The sequence below is a fragment of the Eutrema salsugineum genome, unplaced genomic scaffold, assembly GCF_000478725.1.
Source record: "Eutrema salsugineum unplaced genomic scaffold, Eutsalg1_0 scaffold_17, whole genome shotgun sequence".
In the NCBI taxonomy this organism is placed as follows: domain Eukaryota; kingdom Viridiplantae; phylum Streptophyta; class Magnoliopsida; order Brassicales; family Brassicaceae; genus Eutrema; species Eutrema salsugineum.
Genome location: NW_006256852.1, coordinates 4,058,380 through 4,082,358, shown reverse-complemented (window position 1 = coordinate 4,082,358; position 23,979 = coordinate 4,058,380). Strand labels below are relative to the sequence as shown.

Below are 23,979 nucleotides of genomic sequence, written 5' to 3'. Positions count from 1 at the left end.
CCGGTAAAACAAACTAGACCTGCGTTGGCCATCACTACTGTCCGACGATTAGTCCCTCTCTAGGTTTGTGGATCTATCATTGTCCGACAATCAGTGCGTTAGTTCAAAAGGCTCGTAAGACTTATCTATTATCTTTGCAATTACCATGTAATATTTCACCATGCTTTGTCCTCACTCACACGGTACTGCGGACCACTTTCTGTGACCTACTGAAATTGTTTCAGCTTAAACATCCTTAACTTTGGAGTTCTTTTAAGACCAATACCCAAAAAGATAAATGCACTTTGATAACATAGATAGCCAAATCAATTCTTATAAGTATTTCCACATATACCAGAAATCTAGATGTTATACATACAATCATATTTAGAGGTGAATAGACTTTACAAAAGATTTTCCCAAGCTCAATATAAATAAATCACCAAAATGAAATCCACTGATCAAATGATTTATTTACACACAATAAAATCTAATCCAGAAATAACACGAATTTAGGTTCTTGATTTAATAGCAATAACTTTTTACTTAGGCTTAATGAGAGTATCATTTAGGTGTGATTGCGATTTTACCCAAACTCACTTAATTGAGCTCATATATGTTTTTAGAGGTTAAAACAAAGAGTAATAGCTTCCTTTATCAATCGAAAGATAAAGTTATATAGTATAAATCCAGACAAAAGGAAATGGTAAGTGACAACAATTTCGAGTTAAGTCGGTTGTGCTTGTGCATGGATTCAACGATTTAAATGTATTTCACTAACTTAGTAACTTACATTGGTCCAAACCAAAAAGAGTATATTTTTGTCTTTTACCATTCAGAATACTTTTACCATTCAAATTTTGAAATCTGAGGAAATAATAATAATTTACTTTTACCTTTACAGTTTTCTGCATATATATTATATCTGTAGATTACCCACTTCTATTCGATAGTTCTCTCAGAGAGCTTCTCTGTAAAACATGGCAGCTTCTCTTTATACATTGATTCTACTCTTCTTCTCGTGTTTACATGCTCTTCATCAAGCAAGTAAGTTTTTTTTTTTTTCAAAATTCTACTATTTTGGGGTTTTTTGTATATAACTTCTCTAAATCGGAGTCTTTCACATGTATCAAACAGAGTCTCAACCGTTCATCGGAGTAAACTACGGCCAAGTCGCCGACAATCTTCCGCCACCTTCAGCAACAGCAAAGCTTCTTCAGTCCACAACTATCCAAAAAGTCCGACTCTACGGATCCGACCCGGCTACAATCAAGGCCCTAGCCAACACAGGGATTGAGATCGTCATCGGAACAAACGACGTACCCGGTTTAGCATCAGACCCGAATTTGGCCGGGAGCTGGGTCGAAACAAACGTAGTTCCTTATTACCCGGCGAGCAAGATCATTCTTATCGCCGTGGGAAACGAAGTCACAACCTTTGGCGACCGTAATCTCATGTCGCAGCTCTTACCGGCTATGCGAAATGTCCAAAGTGCCCTCGAGGCGGCGTCTCTTGGTGGCGGAAAAATCAAGGTCTCTACAGTACATGTTATGTCGGTTCTGGGCCAGTCTGACCCTCCTTCTGCCGGAGTTTTTGCACCGGACCATGCTGATATATTGAAGGGTTTGCTAGAGTTCAACAGGGAGACCGGGTCGCCTTTTGCGGTTAACCCGTACCCGTTTTTTGCTTACCAGAGTGACCCGAGACCGGATACGTTGGCGTATTGCTTGTTTGAGCCTAATCCTGGCCGTGTCGACTCCAACAGCAAGATCAAATATATGAACATGTTCGATGCTCAGGTTTTAATCCACGTTTTACTACTTTTTGCCAAATTTTAAGTTTTAGCTATTTATTACTATAAATGAATTAGAAATTTAGTGGACCCAAAAGTCATATCTTTTAGTTACGTCAAATAAATAAATGAGTGAAAATATGTGCTCATAGAGGAAAAGTAGTATAAAATCGGTAAAGGACACCAAATGAGTACCTTGTCAAATTAGCGGAAGCAAGAAAATTGATATACAGATCTGCAAATATGGATGCATAGTATTATTAGGAAAAAATGAATAGGAAAATGTAACATATAAAGTATAATTTGTGAAGGTTGATGCGGTGTATTCAGCTTTGAGTAAAATGGGGTTTAAGGACGTAGAGATAGTGGTGGCTGAGACTGGGTGGCCATACAAAGGAGACCCAACCGAGGCTGGTGCGACCATTGAGAACGCTAGAGCTTACAATAAAAATCTCATCGGTCATTTGAAATCTATGGCCGGGACACCACTAATGCCTGGAAAGGTTATCGACACATACTTGTTCGCATTGTACGACGAGAATCTCAAGCCCGGGAAAGGGTCTGAAAGAGCTTTCGGCTTGTTCAAACCTGATCTAACCATGACTTATGATATCGGGCTCACGAAGACTGCTAACCAAGTAAGTTTTTGTTACAACTTACAACTTACAAGATAGATAAATAATATGAGTTATTCCAGAATCGGTAGGAGAGTCCTATTGGATTCAACCGATCCGAACCAAAATCATAAAGAATAAAATATCTGACTGAAAAATAGAATCGAAAGGACAGTAAACTGATTTACTGATACTTTTTCATAGACCAAATAACTCGTATATTAAACTGAAATATGATAAACCGATCAAAACAATATATTGAAAGTCTTTCAAGCATTTTAGGAAATATCAAGAATTTGGACTGAAATTTTGTCAAACCAAGTGGAACACAAAGCTTAATTGACGTAGTGGAAGCTTTAAAAATATGAAATAGTAATCTGTTGATTTTGGAAATATCCGGAAAATTATAGTAATCGTAAGATTATTCGTTTAGTCTATGAATACCCAAATAAATTAAGCTTTATTAGATTCGTTGAGATCTCTCTAAATCTATCCAAAACAAGGAACAACTTAAACTTAAACGGTTATTTATAATAAATCTAAAACATTAAAAAACTCTAAATAATAAATGGAAATTATCTAAATAATTAAATAAATAATTAAAATATTAGAATATATTTTAAATATCTCTTAGTATCATTCTCTCCGACGAGACGACGAGACGAGAAGATTCGTCCTCAAATCTTAAACTCGATGGGAATTTTTTTTTTCTTCTTCTTTTCTTTCTCTTCTTCCACTGATAATTCTCCTTGAATAAAATAATTTTGCTGCACTTCAATCAGTTTGGAGATTTCCATGTGCTCCACGGTATTACGATGATGAGTTGAAGCTCTTATTGGAGATTCTTTCTTGGCAGCCCAAATCGTACTCTTGTCCACATCATCCACATAAGTATCTTCTTTTGTGTTGTCTTCCTGGGCAACGTGGACTTCATGAGAGGATATTAAGCCACTTTGATTAAAATCTATCAAAAGACGTACGTTTTCCACCTCTTCAATATTGAATAACGCTTTACTCTCGTTTTTTTGGAGAAAATATTCATCATCATAAACATTAAAAATTGGATCTCCAACAATTTCTCTCAAATCTGCACACAAATCTTTTGATGGAACAAAAGGACATGCATCCGGGAACAAAACTTCGAACAACATGGTGTATGGAAGCAGGATCAAACTTTGATTAAGAAACCAAAGTGTTGGCTCTGATACCAACTATGTACTGAAAACTTTTAAAAGATAAAATAGTAATTTGTTGACTCTGAGAATATCCGGAAAACTATGATAATCGCGAGATTATTTATTTAGTCGGTGAATACCCGAATAAATTAAATCTTCTTAGATTCGTTGAAATCTCTCTAAATCTACTGAAAACAAGGAATAAAGAGACAAAAACTCAATTTTATTAATCATTTAAAACTAAATACAATTTACGCCTAAACAGTTTATTTATATAAATTCAAAACATTAGAAAAATCCTAAATAATAAAATTAAATGATCTAAATAATTAAATAAATAATTAAAATATTAGAAGATATTCTAAATATCTCTCTGCATCACTAATCAAGATTTTACATTGAAATGAAGAGAGTACACACAAAAAACTGTTACATACATATGATTTGTATGATGCTGATTTTTGGCCTTCCTATGATTGATGAATGTTTAACGGAATAAGAACTTTCTATTTCGATATTTGGCTAAACCAAACCATATAATTTTTTTTTTATGTCTTCCAGACTTCCATGGCTCCACAGTCGCCAACGCCACGGTTCCCACCATCGGCAGCACCGACGAGTCAAACTCTACTGGCTCCGCCACAGACGATCCTCCCTTCGCCTACTTCTCCCTCTGACAAAAATTCAGGACAAACGGATGTTCACAATTCTACTCCGCGTACTGCTTCTGTGGCTCACTTATGTTGTTCTCTTTCAATTTCGACAATGATGTTGTTCGTCTCTATTTTGTATGCACTTATCATATAATTGGTTGAGTCTTTTCATCGATCTTTAAGAGTTGAAATGTGAGTGATCTATTACGCTTCTCTCACTAATTTAAACTAAATGAGGTCTTGAGATAAACAAAATTGTTCGATGAATATGTAAAAGAAAAAGAAAACCCATTTTACAATATATTACTTATATAATTCGCATAAACAGATAAACGTACATGTATTTATATAGTTGCGTACATGTGAATGTGTATATGTATCTATATGTAAACGTATACACGAATATAGGGTACATGTGGACACAGTGGATATGTAGACGTATATACACATATGGTACATGTGGATGCAATTACATGGACATATATTCGTATTCATGACAATATGGTTTACATGTACACCTATATGAAGATGCATATTGTTTTTACATAATTTATGTGAATTATATATAAGTAAACTATTATGAAATGAGTATCAAAGTATAGAAATAAAATAGATATAATTGATAGTGTAAAAATATTGTTAAATTATTTTTTATGAAAACAAAATAAACAAAATAAAATATGTGGGATATAAGTTTGGAAAAATGAGAGGAAAAAGAAAAAAGAAGAAAGAAGAAATAAAATGGTGGTAGTAATATCGCGAGGGAAAGAGATCGACTTTTTATTTTTTATTTGCTTTATTTGTAGCCATTAAATTACAAAGGGTAGAAATAGAAGATAATTGTCTTTAACCAATGTAAAGTGTTAGAATAGCAGAAAGTGTTATATCTGTAATTATAAAGACAGAAAGTAATATGTAGTGTAAAATTCTCTTTGCTAAATCGTTTGCCAGCAACTCAGATCAAGGTAAGTGCCGATCCTCACACCTCTAAAAAGATCTCGCTGCAAGAAATTTATAGCAGTTTGCATATCATAAATCCGAGGTAAGCTCCGTTTTTTACGCAAGCTGAAAGTTGGCAAAAAAAAAATCATTTTTTCTGCAAACCCAAAAGATTCTGCAGATCTGATTTTTACCAATTTCGCAGAGATAACTTGAGAGAAGTTTTTCCGTCGATCCAGAAGGACCCAGATCACGATCTACCTATCAATTTGAAGCTCTTGCAACCAACTTCTCAGACCAATTTACGGATTTCAATTTTAAGGTGAGATGCGAAAGTTATGGGCTTATCTTCTCAGCCAAGAAACAGCTTAGTCATGCGAAACTGAAAATCTTAGTTCACCATTGTTGTTGTACCGCAGAGTTGGATTTCAACCGTTATTTTCCAGATTCAATTCTTCACTGTGATATCAAGGTGAGAACTAGATGTGGATTCTTAAGATGCCTTAGTTGAAGTAGGAATATGTGTATGTTTGATATAGGTAATATATATGATTGTTGTTTGTTGTATTTGAAATATGGTTGATGCATAATTATGTGGAGTGGATGTTTGCTAGAAGTGTTAGCACGATGGTTGTTGTCGGCATCATGGGTGTTAAACCATGGAGCACAATATTGTTTCTTGGCTGCACGAAGGACATGATGAGAAGTGTAGTGCCATGGTTCCAAAAATGATTTTTCAGTGAGTGGGTCAAACAGCTGACGAGCTGTGAACGTTAATGAGAGGAAAAGTAAAGGAGAATGAGTACCTTAGACCGATGTTTTTGGGAATGTGATATAGTATTGTTAGGATGATTGACTTGAAGTAAATGAATGCATACAGAAATGATTTTTTCATGACATGTAGAATCGTATTAAGAACATATAGGTTGTTGTGTGTTTATTGCTAATATTGTGCATACTCGTTATTGTTATCTCAATTAATGTATATAAGAATCATGTGTGATCCAAAGCACACTTTCACTGAGTATTCCCAAAATACTCACCCCTTCATTCCTTTTTCAGGTGAGACCGAATAGTAGTACTTGTGGTGGTTGATGCGTTGTTGCTTCCGTGGACCATGGGCGCATTTTTACTTAATAATTTTTAATAAGAATTTTTAATATATTTTCTTTACTTTTTCTTTGAATATTTGAAATTTGGTTTATTGTTAAGATGTTTCAAGTTCCCGGTTTATTTATTTTTTATAAAAGATTTTAGACAATAAATGAATATTTAATGAGTTTGTTATTCTTTTAAAAGCCGTTAAATGAGTATAAATCAAGTTAGGTTTAGTTTGCAGGATTATGGTGTCTCAATTTGGTATCAGAGCGTAAGATTAGCCAAACTGGTTCTGACGCATGAGGCGTTTTGGGACTTGTTCAAATTTTTAATCGGTTTTAAAAAGAAGAAGTTCTTTTCTGATTTCGAATTTTTGAATTAAAAAAAAATTGAATTTTGGATTTCAAAAAAAAAAAAAACAAAAAAACAAAAAACTATTTTCCTTATGGGGGTTAGAGAATAGGGAGCAACGACCATAGCCCGAGTCAATCTTCTTTGATTCTCTAGGTGAAAGATCTGATCCAAGCGTTTCATTTTTCAGGATGTCGACAGCTCGTCGCAACGGAAATGGAACCCACCGAAATGCAGCTGAACACGTGGAAGAAATACTTGTCATCGTGCAAGAGAATGTTGCTGCAAATGGTCAACCAGCAAATGTAAATTTCCGACTGATTTCCGACAGAATGTGCAAATCTGTTGATTTTCTAATCTTAATTTACATGTGTGTGGTAAGAAAGGAGAAAACATTATGTTAAGTTTTTAATAGTTTGTCGGAAATCAGTCGGGATTTATAATGTTTTTTAATAGTTTGTCGGAAATCCGTCGGCAATCCTGACCGATTTCTGACGGAACCTGAAAATTTGCTCGCGAAATTATACCACCAATACTTAATCGTGAATATTTTTTAGAAATTTTTCAATAATTCCCGACCGATTTTTGACGAGAATCATTTTTTATTAAAAGCTTGATCCTTCTTCTCCCTTCACTATTCTTCTTCTTCCTTCTCTACTCCTGGTTTGATTTCTCCTCCTACAAAATGCCAATTTGCTGCCAGATCTGCTATCTTTTGCTTGGAATCTGCATCTTCTCCTCATGTAATTTCTTCTCCCTTTTCTTATATATATCTTTTCTTCTCCTCAGGTCTGCTCCTTAGTTTTTTTTTTTTTTTGCAGGACTGCGCAGCCGCCAGATCTGCTCGCTACGCCGCTGGATCTTCGATGCTGTCGACCGCCGGACTTTCTTCGCCGTCGATCTGCTACCTGTGACCTGAAACATGTAAGTTTTGGGTTTGATTTTAGTTAGAATTTGATTTTATTCAGAATTTTAGGAAGAGTTAGTTTTGGATTTAGGTTGTTATTTGTTCATTAGGTTGTTATTTGTTAGGATTTGATAAAATTTATTCTAGATTAGAATCTGTTGGAATTATATTTAGAATTTATTCTAGAATTTGTTATAATTTTAGGAAAATGTTAGATTTGTTAATCGTTATAATTTATACTAAATTAAATTTTGTAAACTTATTTGTTAGATTTGATAGAAGAAAATTGTTAGATTTTTCTATGTTAGATTTCTAAAATTAGAATGGTAAAATATAATGTAGTAAAATTATTAGACTTCTTAGATATATTGGATATATTAAAATAAAGAAACTATAATATAACAAAAAAATTTAAAACTACAATATAACAATATAATTTACAGTTGATTATAACAATTTTTTTTTTTTGAAAATTACCATTATTTACAATAATTATGAATTTGAATTTCTTTTTTCTTTTTCTAATTTGATATTTGATATTTTGTATGAATTTATTTTTTTCCTTAATTTTATTTTTATATATATAATTGAATTTTGAATTTAATTTAAATTTAGCATTTTTATTATTCATATATAATTTAAAAATTATTAGAAATAGTTTTTTATTAGAATACAAGAATGGTCGGAAAAATAAACACTCAGTCGGAAATCTGTCAAAAATTAACAAATTCTCTATCTCTCGGATTTTTGTCGAGAAATTAACTCCGTCGGAAATACATCGGTGAATAATAAAATTGGATAGCTATTGGAAATCTGTCGGGAAAACATCTCCGACGAAATTCCAATGACGAATATTCCTTGGTCTATAGGGCCATCTGTAAAGCGTAGGGAACACCACGTCTCTCAGAATTTGGTCGGAAAAGATATGCCCGCCAGAAATCCGTATGATTTTCTCGGGAATCCATTAGAAATTTCTGACAGATTTTCGACCAATTTTTTCTAACAAGATGGCTCCGCCGAACAATGGTCGTCAGAATTTTGTCAGAAATGCTGTTTTCGGATAAAATTCCGACGGAATCGGAAATCGCATATTTTCTTGTAGTGCTTTTGTATTGTTAATGCTAAATAGATACCATTTAAAGCTAACGAGTTATGGATTGGTCCTTGTATAACCCAAGTGGTCAATGAATTCTCGAAGGCAAGTAATTTAGACCCTATTTCGACATTTTGGGGGCTGAAGCTATACAACTCTACTGATGGCTGTAAAAGACATGCAGAGATTGGCCTACATGATTTCCTATTCCTTGGAGATTGGAAAGTCTTATTTGACGATGTTCAAAAACTTTCAGGACATAACAAGCAAGGAAGAGTATGGATCAAATCAACCTCTGCAACTTATGTAAGAGACATAGCTACTCTCCTCTAAAGGAACCAAATTATTTTAATAGAAGTTTTGTAATTGAGATCATCTTCAACTTCACCCCAAATTTTATTCCAAAATAGAGTTTAAAGCAATATTCTCTCCAATCATAATCCATATTTCACCTCAAAATAAAGTTATTCCAAATATGAAACAAAAAATATAATTATTTTATTTTTTAGTCATAACTTCATTTTGAAGTTAAGAAATGGAATAAGATTAGAGTAAAACATAACTCTATTTTAAAGTTATTCAAAAATGGAATAAAATTTGGAGTTACATATTGGAGATGTCCTCAGGGCGATAGGGTAGCAAAAATTGTTTTTTTCTTTTTCTTTTGGTGCTAATCTCCAAGGAATATGACATAATGATAAACAAAATTAGCTAGGATATTGGCCTCCACGCATGTGTGAGGATGCCATATTTTGATTAAATTATCATATACTTTAATTGTATATTACAGTTTTGGTATATACTGCAATATATATTTAATTAATAACAACAATACAATTTAACTGTCATAAGAGCTTTAGGTGGTTTGTCCGCACATCCTGCAGACCAAACATCTATTCGCTCTTAAGATCGGTTGACTATATTATAAACAACGATTAGCTAGTGAAAGCATGATTGGTGTTACAAAATTTTAATATATTTGGTATTTATATGAGTTGATCATTAATATAAATTATGTTTATGTAATGACTATCATATACTAATGATTCTAGATAGTTGGCTAGCATACATGTGTGGGCACGAAATTTTTTCTTCGAAATTAAGTTAATAGTAATACTTAGGTTTTGATTGGTTCTCTCGCTACCTCCCGCAAATGTTATGTTTGCAGTCAGTTGCCATTTTGGCATTTAACAATAATCACACAAACTGTCTTGTGTCGTTTTGGTACCACTTTTACATTTTTCAAATATATTAAGATATTTTAAAATGATATAAATTTAAGAATTTTCTTTAATTCTTTTTTTTTTGCAAAATGTGAGAAAATATATAATAGAATACAATTTTAGTATTTTAATATAAATTCAAATTGATGAATTTCGGTCAAACTCAATTAAAATTAATATAAATTTATTTTTATCATATTTAACTTGTCCTAAAAACGTTAGATGATTGACCTGCACATGCGTGCGGATCAACGACCTATTCAGGTCTTATGACCGGTTAACTATATATTTTTAGTTTTTGATATAACATTAATAATAAAAATATAAAATCTTAGATTATTTCTTACACACACGTTATGTTTACAAGCGGTTGCGATTTTTGGCGTTTAATAACACACAAAAATCATAACGTATTTGTTTTTTATCATTCTAAATCGAAATTCTTTTCCACTGCCGTTTGAGGTGGCTGGTTATGTATAATTTTAAAATATATAATTAATCAAATATCTTGAATATATATTAAGGCCAACAACTCTAAAAAATCACATATCAATTTTTTGAAATATGTGTGCCGACCAACCAATTAGTCGTTCTTAAAATATATTAATTAATTATATTACAGATGAAAACTATCTAATGTATTTTATATAGCATAATTTTGGTAATATATAATTTCTCTAAAATTCAAAAATGCAAAATAGTCTATAATATCTTTTCTAATGCATGAAAGTGAATAAAGAAATTATAGTACTTTATGCCTATAAATAATCATATTCTATGTTGAAGATTATACATATGACAAAATGCACGTTTTTATACATCTTTAATCCAACATTACAATTAAACATATACACCAAAGTAACAACAAATTAATAACTAAAAATATAAACAGATGAAGGAAGAAAATATGACAACAGCAAAATCTGGCTACAAACTATAGATATTCAAAATGACACGCTAAAATCTCAAAAGTATCTTTAACCAAAAAAAATCTTAAAAGTATCCAAATTACGACCATGCAAAAATGTTCATCTAAATTGGCTCCATTGTCTACCTTCTTTTTAAACTGTGTTAAACACTCTCTATAATACTTAATTTTTGTCGTGTCATTATGTCCTTGAGCTAGAGTAATGTTTCTAAGATCATCCATACCTATAAAGATTACATTAAAATTTTAACACTAAAAACTTTCAGTATATCTTGGACATATAGCAAAATACATTCTGCAACTCCCCGTTTTTCTGCATTTGTACTCAATTTATTCTGCAATCCTTTCTTCTTTTTACTCTTCTTTCTTTCTCTTCTGTAAATATCACATTTTTTTGAAGTAATAAATTTAACATTCCAATAAAAAACATATTGAGAATTTTATTGTTAATACAATTTTCGGAGAGAGGGTCGTCAAAGCATTCCTTAATTTACATCAACGTCTTCTACAATCCCCATGGTACGTTGTATAACCATTCCGAAAGTGCCAACAGAATACATTAATTCTTAAAGTACCTGAAAAAAGAGTTAACAAAAATCAAATGAACTCATTATCTCATTCTAGGAAAAAATTGGTTTCCCATTCTTTGCAATGGAAAGTAAATAGAATAAGAATTCTCAGAATGCACTTGATAAAAGATCAAGTGTTGTAAATTGTCAAGGTCCAAACTCCAATCCCATGAGTACAAACGAACTATAATATGATCTCGATCCAAGTCTAGATGATTACTCACACTAACATATTTGCATTTAAAACAGACTCTAACTTAGCTATCTAGACATTGAGATCTATATGAATTAATTTATATGAACACGAACTTACAGTTAAAAAGGTACATTCCAATCTCGTTGATAAGCCAAATTCTTAGCTTTAGTGGTGAGAAGTGGATCTAATATGAAATAAGTCGTGTCCAGGTTTACTCCCACGAAATCTATGGAACCTCACCATCTTCACTTCTTACTCCGTGAATTTTTGGAAGCCTTTCCTTCACAATATAAAAGCTTTGACCAATTCTTTGTAACAATCAAAGCTATCTAATTTTCTTGAGGTAAAGTTTTGACCAATACTTACTTTCACATAGATTCATTGACCCTCTTGATCATATTCGCTTTCCAGTGCTTTCCGGGTGAGCATAAAGGCACATGTTCTCCTTTTTCTACAAAATGAAAAAAAAGAGGACATTAGGAAATGCCATGTTGAATTCATATTACTAAAAGTTCCAAACCAAAAAATCAGCACTGATCCCCTGTTCATAAATTACAGGGAACAAACAATCAATTTCCGGAATCTATGATGTCACAAATTAAAATGTTTTAATGTAAACATAATTGGAGATACCATACCCAATGATTTACCCAACACTCAGCTGGAAACAATATATTAAAAAAACAATGATTTTCGTTGACGGAAATGAAACCCACAAACGAAACTCTAAAAGAACACTCACCAGAATTGCATAGTCGTTAAAACTCATGAAACTCATGAACCTGTAATAATTTGTGCAACAAAAGCAAGAGAAGAAGGCACAAGGTCGCCGTCAATGGGGTTATTCAGTGCTGTGATTCGATTTCACGAAACTAAAGAAGAATCAATTATTAAGTTTAGAAAGAAACAAATCTTGGTTTTCCGTCACCATAACATCTCTGATTTCTTCCCTGTTCGCAAAACCGCTGTTCTCCCATCCTTTTACTTGAACTGCCATGATTTGTCAGATGTTTTCGCTTTCCGTTTAACTGTATCAATCAAAATAAAATACATTAGACCCAAAAGAAATAATAATGTAAAAAGAAAATTATAACCAAAATGTATAAATATATATATATATATACACGTGTATTAGTGAATTAGAACTGTTGGAATGAGAGAATATGGTTTGAGGTTTCGTGAATTGAGTCTCTTATATAGGTGCTTCCATCGTTTATGATTCAATAATTAGGTTACTTCCAAAGGAAGATGAAAATCTTATCAAATATTTGACTGTATCTAATTTAGGAAGTTAGAATAATCTAGTTAGCTATTAAATTTAACCTCGACCTAGAGTTGTTTATTGTTAGGCTTGCAAAATTTAATGCATACAAAATATTTCAAAAAAAGAAAATAGATATCCAAGGGGCGGATGTAGTAAAAGAGGAATGGGGTCAAGTGCCCCCTTTTTAATATTTAGACAAATTTAATTAAAATAAATTTAATTTAGTGATAAAAAAAATTTTCCCCAACTAAATTTTGTTTTTCCTGTTTATAAACTTATGCCTCCAACTAAGTTTTTTTTCTAGATCCGTCACTGTAGATATTCATTTATTGTTCTTAATATATAGATATTCGATTACATATAATCATATAATATTACAAATTTTCAATTTCAAATAATTATAGATTTTAATTATTAATGCTATCACGAAAAATCTACATTCTTTATGATATATAATTTTAAATTTGACTATTAATAGATTATAAGTGTTGATACAATCACGGAAAATCTACATTAATTATGATATGTTATTTTGGAATATTTTTGTACTGCAAAATTACCCATTTATTGTTCATATTTATTGTTAAAATTTATTTCAAAAATCTGAAATAAATCCTACCAAAAATAAGTGATAAATATAAAGTGTGATTAATATTTCTAATAATGTTACAATATTAGTTACATAATTTAAATTCAGTACTAAATTTCAAAAACATATGTTACATTCATAATATTTAATTAAATTGAAAAAATAGTTTCAGCATTGTATGATTTTATAAAAAAAATACAAATTAAAATTAATATATAAATTATCAGATTAGTGAATTAAAATTTTATTTAGGTCGGATCAAAAGATCCATATATTTTTAATTAGATCAGATAAAAATTTTATGTTTTTTCATTTTTATTAGTATAATATAAATATCATTGCCATATATTATTTTTTAATTTTTTCTCCTCGTTAAACAGAAACCAATGAAAATTCTACACTTCAGCGTTCTTGCTGTGTCACATTTAATGTGGATTAAACGTTATCATTGACGTGGCAAGGATCTTTTCATCCTTACTAGATTTTGCGTCCACGCTACGCGTAGGTATTTTGTTAATAAAAATTATATGTAATTAATTATATTTATTAAGATATAAATTTTATATATTAGTGTTTTAATAATATATTAAAATATAATAGTGTTGATCGAATAATTTTTATGTAAATTGTGATGTTATAACGGTTTTGTTTTGAATCTATATCAGTATATCATATTTCAAAAATATATTATTTGGTCAAACACTTATAAGTTAATATACCAAAACCAACTAAAATTTTACAAATTAATCAAATGTTATTTTTTAAACATAGTATTAACATAATAGTAAAATATTATACATTCAGTTCTTTAAATCAAGAAGATATTTTTTTTCATCATTTTCACTTTTATTTTAATTATATATATGTTCTTAAAAATAAGAAAAAAATAAAATTTATTCTTTTTTCTTCTCTTGTTTAACAAATACAAATTTTTATTTTGATATATTAATTTAAAAACATACTAATAAATAAAATATTTGCTTTGAGATTAATAACAACTTTAAATTTGAAACTAAAACAATAGTTGAATATGAAATGAATAAAATCACACAAAATTTGTGAATAAATATATTTTTGTCAATTGGTAGTGTAACTTTTAAATAATTTTTCAATGATTATACGTCATCTCTTCTAATAAGAATAAAATTTTTTTTCATCTTCTTCATTTTTATTCTTGTTATATCTTTTTTTTCAATGAATCTATCATATTTATTTATTTTAATAATTTTTGTATGCTTATATTCAGTTTCATAATATCTATTCTCACTTCTAATTGTAATTAAGTAGACAAAACTAGTACAATTTAATACATACAAGTTTATAAAAATGAAATAACAAATTGAACAACTCAAAACTAAGAACTTCTACATTAATCTATTGAATTCCAAATTGAATATATAAAATGTAAAATTTTTGATCATTTTGCATAATATATTACATGAGAACAAAAATATTACATATTTTCGCATAATATATTACATATTTAGATGATATGTTTTGCATATGTAAAAAAATTAGATGAATATAAATCATAAATATTAGGTATTTAAAATTATACATGAAAAGCTTTAAAATCAAGTAACTTAAACTTGTATAAGTAGCATATATTTTTTATAAATAATTACTTAAATTTGTGATTTAAACAGTGATAATGGAGATTTTAATATCATGTTGGTTTTTTTTTGGTTAATAGAGATTTCTTTATTTTTTAATATACTTTTTAACCATAATATTAGAATTATGAAACTTTTTTTTAATTTATACTTTTGATATATACTAATATATATGAATTTTTAAATGCTGATGTAGATGTCTTGAAAATAATATAGTTTTAACTATCATTAATAATAGAATTATTTTAATTAACAAATTTTCCTATATTATTTTGTATTAACAATATAATTTTATAATTTAGAATAAATTTTAATTTTAGTTATTGATGTGGAATAATAAAATTGACCTTTTAAATCTTATGTGGATGTCTTTAGAGGCATATAGCTTCAACTTTTATTTTTCTTTAAATATATTTGTTTGTTAACAATATAATTTTAAAATTAAAAAATTTCTTAATTTTAAATATTGATGTAAACCAATAGAATTGAAATTTTAAATCATATATGGACATTCTTAGAGGTATAGAGCTTTAACTTTTATTAGTAATAGATATAGAAATCAAAACTGGAAAATCTCACACGAGGCCTGTTGCGGCAAGTGATTTTAGTTTCTCCTCATTGTTTTGAGGCTTACCGAATGTATTCGGATGCTGTTTGGTCAGCTAATTGTTACTTTTGTGGTTCAGGTTGGGTTGTTAAAACTCATTCAAATGCTATGTTATTTCAAAAAAATTCCTCAGACATCTCAGTCTCCTCCGATATGTTCTTTTCTCTATTTTCAGTGCTTGGTTTTTCAAAAGTGTCGAGTATCAATCACTTGACATGTTTCTCGGATTGCTTGAAATTTATCATTCTTCTCAAATTTGGTGACCAAACTTTGGAGATTTTACGGTTTCTTTTTCAGTATTAAAGCGGCTTGTAGTGCCTTTGTTTATATCTCCTTTCATTATATTCTTTATAATTTAGCTAATAATTAAACATATAGTTTAGTCAAGTTTGTTATTGTAGTGGTTTTGTTTATATCTTCTTTCATTATATTTTTTATAATAGCTAATAGTTAAACATATAGTTTAGTCAAGTTAGTTCTTTTACGTTGTAATGACTCATTTTGTAGTGAAACCTTACTCTATTTTTTGTTTTTGTTTATTTTACATGGTTGCAGACATAGGAAAAAAAATTTAAAAATTATTATAATTATGTGATAAAAAATTGGATGCTAATGTATGAGTCTCTAAATATGTGTGTATATATCTAATTTAAATTTAAAATTTCCTCTTTTAATATTATTTATTTTAGTTTTTTATTATTAATATCAATTTCATATATAATTGCTTTACTTTTAATAATTTTAAAAACAATAATAGAATTTAGAAAATTTTCAATGTTGAGGTGGACCAATAAAAAATTTATACAAATATTTTTCAATTTTCAGTGCTGAGGTGGACCTATAAAAATTTTTTATTGGACCAATAAACTTTCTTAATTTCCTTTTTCAGTAATAATATTATAATTTGTAAATTTTCCTTAATTTTGAATGTTGATATGGACCAATAAAATTGATTTTTTAAATCCTATGTGGACACCTTTTTAATTTCCTTTATTCAGAAACAATATTAAAAATTTATAAATTTTCCTTATTTTTGAATGCTGATGTGGACCAATAAAATTACTCTTATAAAATCTTATGTGAACACTCTTAGAAGTATATAGCTTCAAATTTTATTAGTATAAGATTTTTACCCAATGAAATTAAAACAAATTAACCGATTTCATTGATCTACTTTCTTATTTAATATATAAGATTGAATTTTGGGTGATTGTGTTACTTTATTTATAACTAGTATTACCACCCGTGCTACGCACGGATCAATATTAAAAATAGTTGTGTTGAAACAAAATTTAATCAAAAATTCAAACTAAAATAGCCTAGTTTTTTTTTGGAAACCCAAAATATTACCAACCACAAAAATCAAATAGTTGAAGAGAACCATAACTGAACCATAAAAGTTAAAATTAAACCAGGAATTTTTTTTTTGAACATTGAAATTAAACCAGGAAGTTGGTTGGGAATAATTGATTGTTGAAGCTTGATCTGCTCAAAGTTTAATCCCTAGAGCTACTCTGCAAGAGCACAGATGTGCAGTTGTAGTATGTAGGGGAAGAACCACAGAGACGAGAGATTCACTCAATAAACTCTATATGCTTGAATTACGCTAAGCAAACACAATGAAATTAAAAGCAACAATGAAAGCAAAACGGTTGTAAACTCAATGGGAAAAGGATAGGTTCAGGGTGTTTCTCAGGAAATCAAAGTATGTAGATTAATCGATAAATCATGGTTCAGGGTTAAGCACAGTTCTTGAACTCAAATCACATAATTATAATTTACCAACTTCCGTTGTGAGAATTATCTAAGTTAAAATCCTAAAATTCCAAATTCCTTTGCAAACCCTAAAGATTTAAACCAGCTTTAATGCTCAAGTTCGATATGTTCACAAAGTATCTAAACCAAATTCCTTTGCGAATAGCTACTTTGCTCACCCTAGGTTCTTTCCAGTTATTCAATTACACTTCCGTCAATCAATTAACCTAAGATCTAAGTTCTAGGTGGCCAGTCCAGAATTAGCTTTAAGAACAACCTATGGTGAAGAACTAATTAGATTATGAACCCTAACTAATCAATCAATCCAACATCCAAAGAAATCCTTTATGAGAACCCTAAACCTAACAAGCAAACTACTCAGACATGAAGATTGAAGCAATAAACATGATTAGATAGATTGCAGTAAGCAGTAAATAGATTAATAAACAGGGGTTCAAAATCTTCTCTCTCCGGAACAGAGTTTCAGACTTGTCTCCCCAAAAACTCTCAAAAACAAAAGTCCTCTCTAAGAAAATCTAAGGTATTGATATAAGGTGGCTAAAAACCCTATTTATAACTTAAAAACACGTTTTGGGCTTCTTAGGGAATATTTGGAAACTTCTGGGCCCAACTCCTTCTTCAAACAGGAAACAAAATCACGTTTTCCTTATTTCTGCGATCGGTGTCGAGCGTCACTCTCCATGGTGTCGAGCGACACTAAAGCACATAATTCATCCTTCACGAATTTGATCCTGATTAAGCTCCAAAGTGCTCCAAAATCACCAATTAAGCTCCAAACGTACCTATGACCTGTAAAGACTCCAAAAGACTCGAGAAACACTAGAAAGACTCTATAAATAAGACCTATACCATTGTTAAAAACCATAAAAACCATGATATATCAATTCCCCCAGACTTAGCATTTGCTTGCCCTCAAGCAAACAAAATACTAAACAAGAAAAAGAGGTTTGAAAACACGGAGACTCAACCTTGCTCTGGAACATCGTTTTTAACCGATCACCCTGCAACTCAACTACTGCTTCATCATTCCAAATCGAACCACCATGTACTTCTCCGCAGACATTCACAGCTTCCCAGATTGAGTCCAAAATTCTACAACATTGTCCATAAACCCTCATTGCTGGATCTCACTGATGATTCAGATGCCAAGAACCTTCTAGACTTTTTCCCGTACTATACTTTTACAAATCAGCCATACACACTTTGGTAATTTTCTCTCCCCCAGACTTATTCTTTTCACACACTCATCATCTTTTTTTTTATGGCATATACTCGATAAGGGTAAAGCTGCGAGTACTGATGGTGTTTGCCATCGAGTCCCCGAGTTGTCCCCTTACCTTGTATCAAAGGTTTTCAGCGAATAGTGGGGTCATAGCAAACTTTCCTACCCCTCGCTTCCTTCCTTTGTGTGATCATTCCTACTTAGAAGTGAAATAATGGGATCCTTGGAAATTTTCCTAGCCCTTCACTCCTAAGCGAAAATCATCTCAATCTTTTTGCCTTTTTCTTTCTTTCTTCATCTTTTAGCTTATCACAGGGAGAGAAACACCAACATTAGATTTCACACAGGCTTTCATTTGTCAAGTATGAACGAGGAATCAAGCTCTATGAACATCAGTCACATCAATGAGGTAAAAGAAAGAGTTCAGAAATTAGCTCAGGTTAGTGTATTCTGTTGGAAACATGGACGCCTCTAGTCAACTGGTCAGCCTTTGAATTTTTCATTAGTCGGATCTAGACTGAATCTGCAGCAGTGGTCACTTAGATGAAAGGTCAGCACAATAATTCCAAGAAAGACATCATAATCTCCAACAAGTTTTGACTCAAAAACGTTTTGACACGACTGACTCTAAGAAAAACAAACACAATGTCAGCAACTACCTCCCCCAGACTTAAACAACACTGTCCTCAGTGTTATCTAGCCCGAAGGTGGCAAAACAAAAGAAAAGAAACATAGAAACGCAGGAAAAACAGAGAACTTACCTGGCTGCAATGATGGTGTCGTGCGACACTTGTTCTCCTCGTACCGAATTGCAGCAGACCAATCCGAATTTCTGGTTTGACTCCGGTTTCCTGATTTCCTTTTTTTTTTTTTGACTGGTGTCGACTGACACTGATGGTGGTGTCGCTCGACACCAATTACTTCGTATCTGTTACACCTAAAACACAAAAACGAAAAACAAAAAATCAAAAGAAACAAAAAGACTTATGTACAGATTTACCAGTGGATTGCCTTCCACCAAGCGCTTCTTTTAAGTCATTAGCTTGACTTTGGATAGACTATGCATCTGGTAGATCAGACAGTGGCAAAGAATGCCTCTGTGAAAGTCGTCTCATCCATGGTGGTGTGTAAGCGTTGTGTGCATGAGGTCGTCCAAGGAATGCAGGAATAGCACCAGGGTGAGATCTGTGTTTGGGTGGCTTCAACCTATTCCCTGCAATATCATCAATAGAAAAACCAAGTGCTCTTTGCTTTGCTGGAGATGAATAGAGCATGATGTTTTGAGCTTCCTGAGCAACAGCAGTCACTGGTTCTGTAGACGTTTTCGTCAACTCAGGTTGATTTCTCACCTTCTCAGCATCAAACACGTTCTGATCTCCAACTATCACTTCAGGTATTACACTGACTTGGAATGTCTGACCATCTATGGTTGAATCCTTCAGCTTCTCCATCTTGAAAGTCATGATGGTATCTCCCAGGTGGAGATCAAGGTTACCATGCTTGACATCAATTACTGCTCTAGCTGTAGCTAAAAACGATCTTCCCAGGATAAGAGGATCTTTGGGTTCTTCTCCATATTCCAGAACCACGAAATCTGTAGGAATTATGCAATCACCAACTTTAATCGGAACATCCTCCAAGACACCTTTTGGGATTCTTTTAGATCGATCTGTTAGGATTAGAGAGATCTTAGTTGGTTTGAAATCAGTCATTCCAAGGCTTACAGCTACAGAGTATGGCATGAGGTTAACACTCGAACCAAGATCACACAGCAATCTCTTGAACCTCTCTGAGAAGATAGAGCAGTCCAAAACAAAGCTTCCTGGGTCTGCGAGTTTCTCTGGAATCTTATTCAGAATCACAGCACTGACCTGTTCAGAAATCATCATCACTCCTTCCTCATGACTCAGATTATTAGTCACCATCTTCTTCACATAGTGTCTGAGAGTATGAGCAATCTTCACAGCATCAACCAAAGGAATCTCAATCACAAGCTTTTCCATCAAAGTTTTGCATCTGGCATCATCTAGCTCCTGCTTGGACTTTCTAGGACTCTTTGGGTAAGGAACCTTAGGTCTGTAGACTCTTTCTTCTGTTGGTTTCGAATTCGGAACAACTTCAGCTTTGCTCTGCGATTGGTGTTGCGCGACACTAGTGGTAGTGTCGCTCGACACCGGCTCTGCAGTTTCGAAATTTTCTTCAGATTCGTCCAACTCCACGATTTCATCCTCAGAAACACCCTTTTTAAGCACATGAGTCAACTTTTTACCACTCCTTAACGAGATAGCACTGCAGTAATGCCTAGGATTGGTATCAGTCTTCTTAGGAAGGAATCCTTCTTGCTTTTTTACAGACTCTGTGGTTTGAGCAACCTGAGTATCAAGCTTCTTGACATGAGTGTTCAGAACTTCAATTTTTCCATTCAGATCCAGATACAAAGCATCAATCTTCCCATTGAAATCTACAGTCATCTTCTGCTGACCTTCCAAGATCTGTTCCAGCATAAACTTCACCTCATTATCAGGAGTTTTTTAGTAGGAGGAGAACCATAGTTCCTTGAAAAATTATTGTTGGAGTATGATGTCTGGTACTGAGGTTTGGAGCTGTAACCATAAGAGTTCTGATTACCTGTGAAAGTACTCCTCTGATTATTTCCATTGTAATTCGTGTTCCCTGGCTGAGTACCAAATCTCTGGCCCTGAAATCCAGCTCCATTGATGAAGTTAACATCCTCTTCCTCAAGTGCTTCATCTGGTTCGAAATTCTTAACCTCTGCAGCGTATCGGACGGACTTCTTACCCACTAGAAGGCTATGCACAGAGTCTAGCTTAGCTTTCACCTCAGCAGTCTGCGATCCATCCATGTTTCCACCCTGCTTCTTTCGCTGATAGTCTGCATTTTTGGTACTATTGCTAGATGCCAAGTTCTCAATAAGCACAACAGCATCTTCAGGATATATGGTGTTGAAATTCCCATTGCTTGCAGCATCAAGAGCCATCTAATATCTCCAATCAACACCTCTGAAGAAAATACCCAGCAGCTGAACATCACTGAAACCATGATGTGGACAATCTCTCTGATATGACTTGAATCTCACCCAAGCAGCCTTGAATGCTTCAGTTGGTCCTTGAGAAAACGTTGAGATTTTGAGTCTCAGTTCCTCAGACATGGCATCGTCATAGAAGTTATGCAGGAAGGCGTTCCTGGTTTCATCCCAAGTAGTCAGCGATCCTGGCTCCAACTGCTTCAACCAGTTAGCAGCTTCTCCAGCAAGAGAGTATGGAAACAGCTTGCAGAAAAGGTAATCATTGGACACTCCATTGTATTTGATGCTGGTGACCAAGTCTTCAAACCTCTCAATATGATCCATCGGGTGCTCATGAGAAAGACCATGGAAAGGATGCTGACCCACAAGAGTGTAATACACACTTCAGCTCAAAATCGTTCCTTTGAAACGCAGGGGCGCGAATCGCGGACCGATTTGCATAGAATTTCTCAGGCCTGTTGTAGTCACCCAGCGTCCTGATGATGTTACCCTCTCCATCAAGTCGCTGGCCTCTCTCATTACACACATGACCATCTTGGTCTCTCCAGACTCCAGCATCATCACGAACCAATGCCAATCCATTCTCCATCTTTGCTAATTTCTGAGACAAAGAGAAAGAGCAATGTAAGTAACAAAATAAAATTAAAATTAAACGAAAACGACTGGTGTCGCGCGACACCACTATTGGTGTCGCTCAACACTAAGAAAAACTTAGTCAAAACTCAATAACTAAAGTTTAATGGCGAAAATCAAGTCCCCGGCAACGGCGCCAAAACTTGATATGCTCAAAGTTTAATCCCTAGAGCTACTCTGCAAGAGCACAGACGTGCAGTTGTAGTATGTAGGGGTCGAACCACAGAGACGAGAGATTCGCTCAATAAACTCTATAGGCTTGAATTAAGCTAAGCAAACACAATGAAATTAAAAGCAACAATGAAAGCAAAACGGTTGTAAACTCGATGGGAAAAAGATAGGTTTAGGGCGTTTCTCAGGAAATCAAAGTATGTAGATTAATTGATAAATCATGGTTCAGGGTTAAGCACAGTTCTTGAACTCAAATCACATAATTATAATTTACCAACTTCCGTTGTGAGAATTATCTAAGTTAAAATCCTAAAATTCCAAATTCCTTTGCAAACCCTAAAGATTTAAACCAGCTTTAATGCTCAAGTTCGATATGTTCACAAAGTATCTAAACCAAATTCCTTTGCGAATAGCTACTTTGCTCACCCTAGGTTCTTTCCAGTTATTCAATTACACTTCCATGTCAATCAATTAACCTAAGACCTAAGTTCTAGGTGGCCAGTCCAAAATTAGCTTTAAGAACAACCTATGGTGAAAAACTAAATAGATTATGAACCCTAACTAATCAATCAATCCAACATCCAAAGAAATCCTTTATGAGAACCCTAAACCTAACAAGCAAACTACTCAGACATGAAGATTGAAGCAATAAACATGATTGAATAGATTGCAGTAAGCAGTAAATAGATTAATAAACAGGGGTTCAAAATCTTCTCTCTCCGGAACAGAGTTTCAGACTTGTCTCCCAAAAAACTCTCAAAAACAAAAGTCCTCTCTAAGAAAATCTAAGGTATTGATATAAGGTGGCTAAAAACCCTATTTATAACTTAAAAACACGTTTTGGGCTTCTTAGGGAATATTTGGAAACTTCTGGGCCCAACTCCTTCTTCAAACAGGAAACAAAATCACGTTTTCCTTATTTCTGCGATCGGTGTCGAGCGTCACTCTCCATGGTGTCGAGCGACACTAAAGCACATAATTCATCCTTCACGAATTTGATCCTGATTAAGCTCCAAAGTGCTCCAAAATCACTAATTAAGCTCCAAACGTACCTATGACCTGTAAAGACTCCAAAAGACTCGAGAAACACTAGGAAGACTCTATAAATACGACCTATACCATGGTTAAAAACCATAAAAACCATGATATATCAAAGCTATAACTCGAAATACTATTTCTCACCACCTGATCGATTTGCTTGAGGATGTGCAGTCTCTTCTTCATTTCTTTCTCTCCATCTTTTCCATCTTCTTTATTATCTTTAAGATCGCCATTGTTGATCTGGGATTATCATTGTAGAGATTTGATTTTTTAGTAACTTTTAAGAATTAAACTTACTGCATTGATATATTTAACCTGAAAGAATAAAAAAGTATTCATCTGAGAAGAATAGAAAAATATATGAATCTAAGTCAAGAGTAATAATATACCTGATAAACATTTAAAAATGACAGAGAAAAATTTGAACACCAAAATTAGAGATTAGGAACCAAAAAAGAAGGATGAATATGAAAAAAAAAAAATCGATGGAAAAGAAGAGA

At 32.6% G+C, this 23,979-nt stretch overlaps 2 protein-coding genes and 1 non-coding gene across 4 annotated transcripts; 2 read left to right on the top strand and 1 right to left on the bottom strand.

The window, feature by feature from the left end:
• Nucleotides 1-923: 923 nt before the first annotated feature.
• LOC18020627 (glucan endo-1,3-beta-glucosidase 7) lies at nucleotides 924-4,469 on the top strand. 2 transcript variants are annotated; one of them, XR_002900164.1, is made up of 5 exons: nucleotides 924-1,026; nucleotides 1,117-1,778; nucleotides 2,083-2,409; nucleotides 3,168-3,361; nucleotides 4,122-4,388. XR_002900164.1 is itself a non-coding variant. In XM_006403298.2 (4 exons), the coding sequence occupies exons 1-4, from the start codon at nucleotides 960-962 to the stop codon at nucleotides 4,365-4,367; spliced, it is 1,302 nt and encodes a 433-aa protein (XP_006403361.1). In that variant the 5' UTR covers nucleotides 924-959; the 3' UTR covers nucleotides 4,368-4,469. The 2 variants fall into 2 exon arrangements, 1 of the variants encoding a protein (XP_006403361.1); XM_006403298.2 differs by lacking the exon at nucleotides 3,168-3,361 and having other exon boundaries at nucleotides 4,122-4,469.
• Nucleotides 4,470-19,646: 15,177 nt separating this feature from the next.
• Nucleotides 19,647-21,059, bottom strand: LOC112087526. The gene has a single exon (XM_024157435.1). The coding sequence runs from the start codon at nucleotides 21,057-21,059 to the stop codon at nucleotides 19,647-19,649; it is 1,413 nt and encodes a 470-aa protein (XP_024013203.1).
• A 582-nt stretch (nucleotides 21,060-21,641) lies between these two features.
• LOC112087649 lies at nucleotides 21,642-21,748 on the top strand. Its single transcript, XR_002900195.1, has one exon. It is a non-coding gene; the product is annotated as a small nucleolar RNA R71 (small nucleolar RNA).
• Nucleotides 21,749-23,979: the final 2,231 nt, after the last annotated feature.